Raw genomic sequence first — 14,079 nt, 5'->3', positions numbered from 1 at the left:
AAGAAGTTTATCATTAAACTAGGTGTGATTCCTAGCATTATTGATCTTGTTGCTCTATATTGTGATAACAATGGAGCCATTGAACAAGCAAAGGAATCAAAGTCTCATCAATGATCGAAAAATATACTTAGATAATTTTATTTTATTAGAGAATCATGGAAAGGAAAAGATGTAAAGATAGAGTGAGTACCTAATGAAAAGAATCTTGTAGATCCTCTTACTAAGTCACTATCCCAGTAAAAACATTATCGTCAAGTAAAGCGATATGATATTTGATACATATGTGATTGACATAGTGCAAGGGAAAAATTATTAATATATATGCTCTATAACCAATCGATTGGTTACACGTCATATTGAATTTGTTCATGTAAACATATCTAATTCTTAATAAAGACTTTGATATTTATCAAATATCTAATTAATAAATATAATATTTGATTAATGAATCTAGAGTAAAGATAAAGTTCTAGGGACCAAAATACTTTGCAGAGGAAATTATAAAGTTTATAATTATGAGATTTATACAGCATCACAACATTATTCCTAAATGTTCCTAGATAATTGGGGGATAATAATTACACTAAGAAATTGATTATTAAAAAGTTAAATCAAACCATTTATGATTTTTCTAATATTTAGGGAATCATGGTAAATTATTAGATATTGTATTTGATATTTAAATATAAATCAGTCAATTGTTAAATTGATAGTAAATTAATTTGTTTAATTTATATAATTCTAAATAATTATGATTTATATTTGGGTCAACTTATTAGGGAATCTAATGGGCCACACATATAAGAACCATTGGTCAAAAATTAAAATGAAATAATTAATCAAATGCGACTTTATTGTAAATAAGTTTTAGAAATTAAGGATTAGAATGTAATTTATACAGAGAATTACAATTCTAGACCTAGAAAAATCAAGTAGAGATTTGATTGAATAAATCTCTATAATTATGTTGAAATATTATATGTGATATTATTCAAGGAAAAAATTGATATTTTGTCATTTATAAGGTTTCAGATTTCTCTATAAATAAAATATTATACCTCTTTTTTTTTGTAGAAAATAGTATAACACATAACACCTGAGACATAAAAAAAGAAAGCTAGCAGTCAAAGATATAGCAATCCTTTTTTATAAAAGGATTTAATTTTTTTTTATTGATGGTTTATGTGGATTAATGTTAGAGACTTGACATTTAAATAGTAAGTGATTTACAATAAATTATCTTCAAATTAATTATTCAAAATTGAAAAAAAACTTATGATTAAGTAATTTTTATATAAACTTTAAATAATTAGATTTGTCTAATTAAATCTTTGAAACTCTGACCAAAAAAATAAATAAATAAATTTATTTAATGGAAGTCACTTGCTTCGCGGTGCCAATACAAGAAAATACTTTTGGCCTTGTTCGCCAACTTCTTTGACAACTCCAGATCTTCTATCAAAGATTACTAACCTTCTCCTCCAAAGGCTTAAAGCAAGAAACAACTCTTGTTCTCCTTCAGCAACCTCTCAGCCCCACGATCAGCATGAAAAGCAAGTTGAGGAATACAGAGAACCATCAACTGATTTCTCAGACACCCAATTTTCTGATTTCCTTGACGATCACGAATATTAAACCATGTGCAACGATAATATACATATCGCAAATGGAAGTGCAATTGGTAGCACGACTACAGTTCTTGAGTCATGCTTTAAAGAGAAAGAAGATGGTATGGGAAAGGAATTGGCTTTGACTATAACAGGAACGATGTAGCACAGTCCTCTAGCGGTGATGGCAACAACTTGGGTGGTGAAGGGGAAGAAGATGGTGAAGGAGAAGAAGAAGAGTAAGAAGGGACCGATATCGGAGCTCTGGATTTCCATTTTGTTGATAATGTTGAGTTTTATCGTTACAACTCTCCTTTCGAGATTGCTGAAGAGATTGAAGAGCCAGTGAAGCCAGTGGAGCCAGAGTACTAAGCAGATGAGCCTTCAATGCTTAGAGCAGCCATGAAGAGAATGAAGTATGAGAGGAAGTTCTCTCAGCTTCTCTTCACTCTTTTAATGGAATTCCTGAACGCTTCTTTAAAGTTGGAACTTGGAACAGGAAATGCCAAGGGGAAAGGAAATTCAGATCAATTAGCCAAATTTCGGAATGCATGTAACAAGAAGAAAGAGGAGAATAGATCAAAAGAAGAAAGCATGGAAATGATGCAGAAACAGGATGAATACTTGCAAAGCTCAATCGAAATGGGGTCTTCTTCTTCCTCTTCTTTGAGCAATGAAGGGGGAATTCTCTTTGGAGCACTCTTGATCTACCACCAATCTGTTTCATCAACTAAATGGTCGAGGATCTTCATTCCATACGCCTTTCATGCTCTAATTAACCACACAACATTCCATTTTGGCAAGTGCTGAGCTTCAGAATTTTTTTTGACATTATATTAGCTTTCTGGACAATAACAGAAAGTATCTTACATCAATTTCAGAAGCCATTAACAGTTAAAGAAAAATCAGATGTATAGAGCCTGAAGCATTTGAGGCTTGATCGCATCTTTCAGACTGTAAGCTAAAAATACCATGTCTCCGTTTTGCTCTTTTAATTCTTAACCGGTGATAACTTCGAAAGGATTAGTGGGATAACTGTCATGAATTCTAGTTCTTATTGTCTAGTAAGAAAATCTAAAGATGCAAAGGAAAACGTTTTGCAGGAGTTCAGGAATCTGGACTTTAGCACTTGAACATGAAACTATTTCAACTTTTTAATAAAGATTTAGCTGACATCAAGATGCAAGAAAGCTAAGAGCATGAAGTTGAATCCTTATGGAAAGCTTATGGATCTTAGTTTTTCCTCGGTAGACTCTTTTCTAAGAAGATAGCAGAGCAATGAAGTGTATGATATTATGTCAACTGATGAAAACAAACTGCCATTAGCAAAACCGATTCTGTATGATCTCCACTATCTTCTTTTGGTAGGTTGGAACATTTGGATTGACAAACCAAGACTCTAAGAAAGTATTTCTTGTCATCCGAACACATAAAACAACAGGATAGAAAAAGAAAGCACCGAGGCAGCAAGTAAAATTGTTTAGTGAATGCTGCATTTCACTGGAAACAGCAGCAGCACAAGAACTGTTACCCGCAGGCAAAAATGAATTAACAAGTGCAATCAAACCCTAATTTCAAAACTTCGCAACTTTACAGGCTTGGACATGGCAGAACACCCAAATTTGCATGCTTGTTCAGGCGTTTAGCCCATCATCCTGCACTGAAGTTAGGGTGAAGAAACTAGGACCTCAAAGTCATAGCTCATAGTTTGAAACATATAATTTGAAAAAATAATTGCATGCACAATTATTGTTACAATAATGTCATAACTTCATGGAAAACAACTAGATTTGGTTAATCCTTTCCTAGAAATTATAAAAGAAAAATTCCTCATTGGTCACATAACTTTGAGGGAAATCCTAGTTAAGATAAAACCACTTTATGTAACAAAGACTACTGGTGATTTTACCCACAGCACAGCAGGATGTTGGCCTCAAACAACTATTACCCACATAAAACCAAGGGAAAATTTTAAAGGTAAAGACAGGTTCAGGCCGAGAAGCTATATACATCACGAGTGAATTACTATTCACATGCATGACAAGAGACCCGTGGGCAATGATCCTCTCAAAAGCCTACCTACAGGACCCGGAGCTGAGCAAGAAAAGCTGCACAAAGATCCAAAAAGAGAAACTGCGGGCCCTGTACTCTTTGCAAGTCCAGCAGGTACTTCTCATCACGAGTTTTGTATAGCTGTTCAAAACCATTGCAAGAGCACAAATATTAGTAAAACCTAGCCATCAAACTCTGGAAATCAGCTCAATACAATAATCTACAAAGCTCTGACATGCAAAATGATCCTTTATCAGCAGTGCACATTTACAGTCGTCTATATCAAAACAATAGTTATAGCATCTTAAAACTAACAAAAAAAAAAGCAATCTCCATCATTGTCTTTTGTCCACCCACTGAACCCAACAAATGACAAACTTTTTCTTTATGAGTTCTTTCTAGGAGGATCGAAATGCAATAGTCAAAGAAGCAATCAGAATGGTTAACATTACCTGCACTTCAAACTTGACCACATTTGGTGAATTAGTGACTCCATCATTTTCAATAATGGTGGGTTCATCCCCAAAGAAATGATTGGTGTGCACTGGATCATTAACCATTCCTTCATGGTGACCAGGAGTGCCTGGAATCCACCTGCACTTCATATTGTACTGACCAATTTTCTTCCAGGATACATTCAGTTCTTGCAAAGCTTTGAGAACTTCTGTCATTATTTCACGAGGGTGGGCTCGAGACTGTCAAAGTGTAGGGGGAATATATCATCAATTATAATTGTAACATAACCACAGGTAGTCTTAATAAAGCTGTTCACTCCATCATTTCACATGTTCTACAAACTACATGGCTTGAAAAATTGCCTAGACTTCCCAAACAAAAAGGGCTAAACAAGTAAAACTCCACATTCCTCAAATATCCTGTCACTTGTATATGACCTTGGACTCTTTTCCAGATCAAACCCCCTTGATTCATACTAGAAATTGGCTCTTAGCATTCTAACATTGGAAACACCTAAAGAGCAAAGAAACCTAACCTGGAGTCCAAGAGCCCATTTCCTCTCTACTAGGAACTGTGATTTCAAACCCATTCCTTGATAATCCATGAATCCTGGAAGGCGGTGTCCACCAGCTGGAGAAGAAGATTCATTCTGATGCATTCCATTGAATGCACATTCCTATAAAATTCAGAACAAAAAGGGTCAAAATGATTATGGAAACAAAAAAGGGTCCAATGTTTTTATCCTGGTCAAATGAAAAAAGGAAGTGAAGAAAAACAAGTCTAATGGAAAACTTGTTAAGAGGAAAATGTAACCATTGATCAAAAAATGATTGAAACAGCAGTGCACAGAGTACTATCCCACCTCAGCCATCACACCCACATATGGCATGCCAAAATTTAGAGGTCCCAAGTCTCTTTTAAAATATCATTAACGACTCAATATGACTCCCTATACATAAAATACAATGAGGAAACAATTTCTTCTTCTCTAAAGTAGACTTGGGAAACCAAACGCACCATAGTTTCTTGGAACTCAGCTCCAAGATAGCCATTGGAAACACGAAATCGATTATCCAGTAACAAATAGTAAGCAACAGTACCCTGAAAAATCCATGGTAAGTGATGAGACCATATCAATTATTGTATACAAAAGGAGTTTTAAGAGATCAATCACAGAGTTTCAGAAGGACCGAACCTCATTTTGCATTCTGTTGCGAAGAGATTCAATTAGCTGGTTCCTGTCAAATCCCATCTTGATCACTTCTTGGAGAATTTCCTCATCAATCTGAGCAATGTCAGTCAATGGTTCAATAAATTGCTTGACAAATCTCTTCATACATATGCAATAAAAATATAGACTGAACCTTTTTAGCTTGTTGCATTGTATCTGGTGGGGGCACGGCCAAATAACGGGGAAGGCGAGCTTGGAACCATTGATGTTGACGAATTTCAGGAATGGTCATTCGCTTCATTGGATCAACCACAAGCATCCTTGGTATAAGATCTCTTGCTCCAGGTGATAAATGGCTGGGAAGAGTGTATATCCCACCCTAAAGACATAGATAGAGGACACAATAGGTTAAATCCATGGACCACTGAAATATGATAAAATGATCCTAGTCTTAGAGATCTCATGATCACCCATTAACGGAAGTTGTTTGATGACAAGCTCCTCAATGTTACAAGCCATGGACAAACTACTTTTCTTAACAAGACGGGATTTATATTCTTAAATCGAACTCCGACACATGCTAGGTGAGCCATCAAATGCAAGAGAATCTACATGGCAGAACAAGCCACAAAGAACAAGTAATGTGACATGGGTCACAGCTGGACAGTCAGTGTACTATGTTAGAGAACTTATAACCAACTCAAAAGCTTAAGACGGGCACTTCCCCTTCACATTATAAACCATGCCAATACTCTTTATTTTAAATTGTGTTATTTTTTATCTGAAAACCTAATAATTTAGATAATCAGTAATTCCAAGACCAGTAAATAAAGTTAACAAAATGACAATATTACCATACAGTAAATTGTTATTAGAAAAACAATGAGAAGGGAACTAGCTGCTCAAGTAAGATGGTCACGTCATCCAGGAAAAAAAAACCAACAAAACAAGTGAGGTCCATTGAAGCCATGCATGCAAATTATATTGCAGGGTCTTCAAATCTAAGAAAAAAGTTTCAAAAAACACAAATGAACTCTGGGATCCAAAGCAGTCAGCAGAAATGCAAAATTCAAGTCCAAGCATGCATAACTGGATCTGTAAGATAAGTAATAAATAGAAATAAGTCTACAAACTACTTAGACAATATTCCAAAGATGTTGATGATCTAAAGCCATGAAAAGCATTAAGTGAAAGGTCATTATTAGGCATGCACTGATCTTAGTGAAAAGAATTCCCAATACCTTTATTTTCTTAAAGAGGTTGGGAATGTTTTCATCATCGAAAGGTAGTGTACCGCAGAGAAGAGCATACAATATAACACCGCAGCTCCATACATCTACTTCAGGTCCAGCATACAATTTCCCAGAAATCACCTACAAAATAAATAAATCAACAAATAATGCAGAAATTAACCTTGAAGTTAAACCAATACGAGGGACAACTGTATTTTACATGAAAAAGAAGGGTGTCTTCTTTTTATCAATTAAATGTTCATAAATCCATTAACAAGTAATACCACAACTCCATACCTCTGGGGCAGCATAGTTTGGGCTTCCACAGCTTGTCTTTAGAAAATGACCATCTCGCATTATATTGCTCAGTCCAAAATCAGCTATCTTCACATTCCATTTAGAATCCAATAACAAATTCTCAGGCTTAAGGTCTCTGTGAACAACCATATTCCTGTGGCAATATTCCACACCGGAAATTATCTGCACCAAGAAAGAATTTGGCATACTGTAAATGAAGATAAATTATAAGAAATTTGTGATGCATATTAGTAGGCAATACTACCTGCTGGAAGAAATTGCGTGCCTCATCTTCCTGCAATCTACCTTTTTCCACGATATAATCAAAGAGCTCCCCAGACTTCACATACTCCATGACAACATATATGTCAGTCGGTGTTTCTATAACCTCATAAAGTCGTATAATGTGAGGATGCATAAACAGTCTCAAGATTTTAATTTCTCTTCTCACTGCAAAAGGGAAGACAACAGAGGGCATAAGCCCATCAAATTGAGCTGCAACAATCCTTGAAAATTTGAACAAAACTACCACCCACAAGGAAAAGAACAAAACCTTACTTAAACTCCCTCGAAAAATGTTTAAATAACTTCATATATATATATATATATATATATATATATATATATATATATATATATATATATATCTTGATGGTCTCAGTATAGCATTTTTCATTAAGTTTCAAATGGCCTCCTTTTAGTCATATAAATGCTATTACAGTTACTATGGAAAGAAATCATCTATTCACATCACAAATAGGAGCATATCCTTTCACATCTACTTGGACACCAATTTAATATTTCACGATATAAAGTTCTTTCACATCACAAATTCAGATTACCCAATCACATCTACTTGTTTTGATAGAAAAAGAGTCACAGGCAATACATACCTTTTTCTTCCATCTCCATGTTTTTTATCTTACGGCGGTTAAGTATCTTGATGGCAACTTTGTGCCCCGTCAATGCATGCTCTGCTATTTTCACCTTGCCAAAGGAACCGATTCCAAGTGTTTTACCAAGCTTATAATTTGGTAAATACATATCCACACTACTGCTGCCTCTGTAAGATGACCCATCCATTTGCCTGAAACGTGAAAGCAATTACACAAATATATCAGTGTTGTATATATGCACTAGCATGTTGAAGTGGCTTTAGAACTGGAACATAATTACAAACATTTCAGCATGGCATTTCAAGGAAACTATGTCATTATTAATAAAAGAAGTTGGCTTTAAAAGAAACATTTCATACATGCATAGAAATCTCCTCCTTCAGGCGATGACATAAAAGCTAACACATATGAAACAATCAACAACCCAATGGGTTGCTCAAAATAAATTATGAAAACCTGATATGGAAATTTTAGTAGCATGCTAGGAACAGTTGCGTCAAGAACAACTATCTGTACACTCTACAGGTCTCATTGTTGATAAAATCCATGTGTTGTGAGCATGGAATCAAATAATTGCCTTGAAAGGAAATCAGAGGGGTGGGATTCCACTATTCAGTGAACGAGGAACGATTTCAGAATAACACCTCTAACAGCCATTGATGGCCAGTAACAGACGTTGATTGCTCAACATGTTGTGGCCATTTCATTTGAAAACTATCGATGTATTACTTCTGGGAGAGAAATGAAAGAATCTCTTAGCTATGCATGTATTAAGCTCAGATGCCAATAATCAGGTAATAAGGTAACATGCGTATGTTCCATGAAAACTAAGGTATTTACTCATTTAAAGTATCAAAATTGTCGTTTATATAGTAAAACTGTTAAACCTACGCACTAAACAACTCAGCAACAGCCATTACCATTACCTAACCCGCAATCGCCACAGCGTAGCGATCTTAACCAAAATTTAAACCATGGCTGTGAGTCCCATCAGTCGAATTTCCCACGATAATTTCTCCAACAGTGAGATCCATCTAAATATTTTAATAAACAACTGCTCTTAATCTACCGTAAATAAATTCTACTGTCTAAGTAGTTTCCTCAGTTCCCTAAATTTTGAAGAAACAAGAACACCCCATGAATAAAAAAGCACACCCATAAGTAGTCATGCATGGCTGAGATCACAAACAATTTCAAAAACCCATTTCAGTTTTTACAAAGCAGTGAAATTTTACAAAATTGTTACTCCCAAGAATTTCATAAATCCCAAGATTTCACATTTCCAAGCATGACAGCTTAATCACTCAATTAATTGATGATTTCCCCCAATTTTATTAACATGCCAATGCATTTCGTAGCCCTAATTTGAACAACTCTCAACTTTAAAAAGAAGAGAAAAAATAAATGAAAAGGAGAATGGGAAATTATCAAAATCATATCAAATTAAGCTCGAATTACAGAGAAAAGAAAAGAAAAAAGAAAACAAGAAATGGAATTCTTAAATCAAGTAAAGAACCCCAGCTTCCCACAGATCTTACAATCAAACATAAAAAAGTCAAACATCTACAATCGAAGACATACACAGAGACGTACCGAGAATGGGAGAATCCGTCGCTAAAGTCGCAAAACCGAGCTCAAAAAAGACAACAAGAGGCAGAAACAGAGATTCTGAGATTTTATAAAGAGACAGTTCTAATCATCGTTTAACGTGATTACTTTGTAGTAAGACTTAGGAGATCAATTTACTTCTGTTGTTAATCCTCTCTTTCCCTTTCATTTGCTAATTCTCTCTGATTTAATTACAGATTCACCTCCGCAGACAACAAAATCGTTTCTTCTTTTTATTTTCTTTCACTTTCTCGACCTGAATTGCCCTTATAATCATTGGTTGATGGCAGTGGTGTCCTATGTTGGGCATTGAAATAATGTTTAGGTGTTGAGGGTAAATTTGGTAATTTAAAAATGAGATGGTTAACGAGGAGTGTGTTATGGTAGATTCTCTTTTCTCTCCTAGAAAGCGGTACAATCAAAAGAGTGATCGGTGAAAACGTTCGCAACTTTGTATGTCAACGCAACGAGTTTTTTAGCATTATTATTAAATTCTAAAATATACTCATTTAAAAAAAATAATCAATTTTTTTTATTAATATATTTTTTTATTTTTATTAATGAATACGAGGATTTTAACTAAAATTATTGTTTCTATTAAAAAAAATTATGATTGTTAATATAATTTTAAAAAATATTAAAATGATATATTCTTATTTTATATGTGATTAAAAGTTAAAAATATCACAAATATGGTAAAATTTTATAAAAAATCTATTTAAAAATTTTAAGAATAAAAATAAAATTTTATTGAAAATTTATATTAATATTTAAAAATTATATCTAAACTAAAAAATAAGCAAAGGTGTAAAAACAATTTTGATTACAAAAAAAATGAAAAAAAAAGGACATAAAAGGGCCTGACTCAGGAGAATTAGACAGGAATGAAATATTATTGCCAACAGCATTCAAACCCACGATCTATACCCCCTCAATCATGCGCACCTCAGCCACCTCAGCTATGATATAAAATTGTTATAAAATGCACTTGAGGTCTGGCCAGTGGTCAACCGTGTGACTTATTTCGTTCCCGTCCCGAGCTCGATCCTTTATGTACACGTCTGTCATCCCCGTGGTGTCTTACCTGCTCACTGGGCTTGCAGGATGCTCAGTGGGCCATAGGGAATAGTTGTGGTGCGCGCAAGCTGGCCCGGACACCTCACGATAATAATAATAATAAAAATTGTTATAAAATAATTTTAGACGTAGTTTAATGGGTTATTTCGTAGTTTAACACGTCAGATCATAAATTTATCTTTTAAAAGTTATAAATTTGAATTTTATAAATCTTAAAATCACTAAAGGATTATATAATTATTAACTTTAGAGTATGTGAGATTACTCGAAATGCAGGCAAACTAGCCCAGACACCAATATTAATAAAAGAAATTGTTATAAAATGATCAAACAAAATATATTAAAGTAAACCATCTAGGTGATGGCCCAGTGGTAAGAGTTTGAGACTAAGAGATTTGCTCCCTTTGTAATCTCAGGTTCAAGCCCTGTGGTTACTCATATGATGGCTACTGGAGGCTTATATGGTCATTAACTTCAGGGCCCGTGGGATTAGTCGAGGTGCGCGCAAGCTGGCCCGGACACCCATGTTAAACTAAAAAAACTAAAATATATATATATATATATATATATATATATATATATATATATATATATATATATATATATATATATATATTAAAGTATTTTACTGCACCATAAAAAAACCTTAATTTTTAGAAATAATTAAAGGGTAAATTAACAATAATGGAAAAGAAAAGAAAAGGGTTTGTGTTAATTGTAAGATTTAATTTTGTTTATTTAGAAAAAAAAAAAGAGGTAAATGAAACTGAAAGTAGCTATGGATAGATACATGCCAAGGAAGTGAAAATTGATACAAGACTAAATTGCTATTGATCATTTTGTGGCATATGATTTAAAATGGCTTAATTCGCCAATTGTTCTCCAACTTTAAACCTTTTGACAATTTTGAGATGGTATACAACCAGCTATCATGATTTAATCCATCTTAATTATTTAACATATAATTAAAAAGAATTAGTGTGATAAGAGCATTGGGCACGTGGATCTCTTGCTACTACTGCATGGAGAGAGTCTACGTGGAATTACTTTATGTTTTGTTTGTTTCATTGTTTAATTAAGTAATTGAATGGGTCAGAGAATAAGTAACGGGATTAGTAAGAGCATCCCTAGTCTTCAGCTCTCCACTACTGGAGTTCCTATTATTTAGTTTACAGTTGTATTGAATGGCCTATTTAGGCTCACTGTTTCGAGGGAAAAGGCATACAATCAATAAACAATCACCTTTTCTCTTACTATCTCTTCTTCCTCTAAATCCTATCTTATCAGTGGTATCAGAGATGTTCAATCCATGGACACGCGTGGTAAAACTAATGTGGAGTTTCGTGCTGAGATCACAGAAACTCTCGGACGACACAACGCCAATTTTGACGAATTGAATCACAATTTCAATCGAGTCAACGATGCCCTTCAGGGAGTCATGGCAGAGCTACAAGCGATGAGGATCGCCCATTCCCATCGTTCCAGTGAGAGGGAAGTAAATCCTTTTGCTGGGGGAAGTACTTCTCACGACAGGTTGTCTGCAACCTTCAATGCCGACAGAAACCACACTACCCTCAAGTTGAATTTTCCAACCTATTCTGGAGAAGGGGAGGATCCCACTGGCTAGATATTTAAGGCAGAACAATACTTTGAGTTCCAGAACATTGACGCTCCACGACAAGTACAATTGGCATCATTTCATCTGTCGAGTGTCGCCTTGCAGTGGTATCGTTGGTATACGAAAAGCAAGGGACTATTACGCTAGAAGGAGTTTGTCTCAGCCCTTCTCCACCGTTTTGGACCAACTGAGTATGATGATCCGTCAGAAGCATTGTCCAGACTTAAGCAAACCACGACTGTGAATGCATATCAAGAAGCCTTTGAGAAACTGTCTCACAAGGTTGATGACCTCCTAGAAAATTTCCTGGTGAGGTGTTTTATTGCAGGATTAAAAGATGAAATTCGTTTGGATGTTCGAGTTAAGCAACCAAAAACTCTCTTCGAATCCATTAGTGTGGCTCATTTAATTGAAGAACGAAATCAATTCCAAAGGAAATTCAACAATCCAGTCAGACCAGCGACAACACCTTCATTCCAGCCGAAACCACCACACACAAACACCATGGGACTCTTGGGTCCTGCCCCAGCTCAACGAACAACTCACCCAACTGCACCTATTAGACGGATAACAGGTCAGGAGGCAAGGGAAAGACGTGAAAAAGGGTTGTGTTTCTATTGTGAGGAGCGATATGTTCCCGGGCATCGTTGTTCACGGCCTCAGTTGTTCATGATGGTGGATGTGCAGCAGAAGAAGGAAGGAGACGATATGGACATGGAGATTGTGACGCCTGAGGAAGACCTTCCAGAGATATCATTTCATGCTCTGGTGGGAACAAACCACCCACAGACTTTCTGTGTCATTGGTAGAGCAGGAAACACGGCTGTGACAGTGCTCATTGATGGGGGAAGCACCCATAATTTTATTGATCAGTCCACGGCAACCAAATTGGGACTACATGTTATTCGCGGTAAAACCATCCAAGTCACAGTTGGGAACAAGGAGATTATTGAGTGTACTGGGAGGTGCTTAGGCCTTTCTTTATCGATTCAAGGAATCATTGTTCGCGCAGACTTCTTTGTGCTTCCAGTGGCAGCCTGCCAAGCCGTATTAAGAGTGCAATGGCTGGAGACTTTAGGCCCCATCAAGACCGATTACAAAAAGCTCATCATGTCATTTAAACAAGAAGGCCAGACGTACACATTGAGAGGACTATCAAACACTGAACTCGCTCCCCTAAGTGATAAGGAGTTGATCCACTTATCAGGTGTGGGGTATTTTGTGCATATAGAAACGGAGACAATGCCAAAGACAGCTTCAGCGTGGTCACCTAACCTCAATCTCATCCTTTCAGATTTTGCACATGTTTTCCAGGAGCCTACAACGCTGCCACCTACGTGTAGCCATGACCACCAAATTCCCTTGATGTCCAATAAATCTCCAGTCAACAGCCGGCTTTACAGGTACCCGCACTATCAAAAAAATGAGATTGAAAAACTGGTCAAGGAATTCCTACAATCTGGAGTTATTTGCCTTAGTCGCAGCCCCTTTTCTTCTCCGGTTTTGTTGATTAAAAAGGCTGATGGGTCTTGGCGATTTTGTGTTGATTATCGGGCGCTCAATGAAATCACAATTAAAGACAAGTTTCTCATTCCGGTCATTGATGAGTTGCTTGATGAATTACATGGCGCGAAGTTCTTTTCAAAGCTGGACTTGCGCTCCGGGTATCACTAGATTAGAGTCCAGCCGGAAGACATTCCAAAAACCGCATTCCGCACTCATGACGGTCACTACGAGTTTGTGGTCATGCCATTCGGATTGACAAACACCCCAGCAACTTTTCAGAGTCTCATGAATGACCTCTTTTACCCTCATTTACGGCGATTTATATTGGTATTTTTTGACGATATTTTGGTGTATAACAGGTCTTGGATGGATCACTTACAACATCTCCGTCAAGTGCTGCATATTCTCTCGGACAACCAGCTGTATGTAAAGCTCTCAAAATGCCAGTTTGGAGTGCTTACCGTGGGTTATTTGGGGCACCTCATTTCTGCCGAAGGAGTAGCAGTGGACCCTGCCAAAATCCAAGCCGTCCAAAATTGGCCAATTCCAGCAACTCCCA

The 14,079-nt window shown here is 36.0% G+C and overlaps 1 protein-coding gene and 1 pseudogene across 1 annotated transcript; one reads left to right on the top strand and one right to left on the bottom strand.

Moving 5' to 3' along the window:
- Positions 1 to 1,182: 1,182 nt before the first annotated feature.
- Positions 1,183 to 2,582, top strand: LOC133700054 (uncharacterized; annotated as a pseudogene).
- A 729-nt stretch (positions 2,583 to 3,311) lies between these two features.
- LOC133699754 (SNF1-related protein kinase catalytic subunit alpha KIN10-like) lies at positions 3,312 to 9,574 on the bottom strand. The gene is made up of 11 exons (XM_062123184.1): positions 9,305 to 9,574; positions 7,709 to 7,902; positions 7,081 to 7,265; positions 6,816 to 6,998; positions 6,528 to 6,659; positions 5,480 to 5,665; positions 5,311 to 5,400; positions 5,133 to 5,216; positions 4,651 to 4,791; positions 4,112 to 4,354; positions 3,312 to 3,800 (listed from the first exon to the last, which is right to left on the bottom strand). Exons 2-11 carry the CDS (start codon positions 7,896 to 7,898, stop codon positions 3,687 to 3,689), a joined length of 1,548 nt encoding a protein of 515 aa, XP_061979168.1. The 5' UTR covers positions 7,899 to 7,902; positions 9,305 to 9,574; the 3' UTR covers positions 3,312 to 3,686.
- Positions 9,575 to 14,079: the final 4,505 nt, after the last annotated feature.

Source organism: Populus nigra, chromosome 7, assembly GCF_951802175.1.
Source record: "Populus nigra chromosome 7, ddPopNigr1.1, whole genome shotgun sequence".
NCBI classification, from domain to species: domain Eukaryota; kingdom Viridiplantae; phylum Streptophyta; class Magnoliopsida; order Malpighiales; family Salicaceae; genus Populus; species Populus nigra.
Note: the sequence above shows the minus strand (reverse complement) of the source record. Positions and strands in the feature narration are given on the sequence as shown.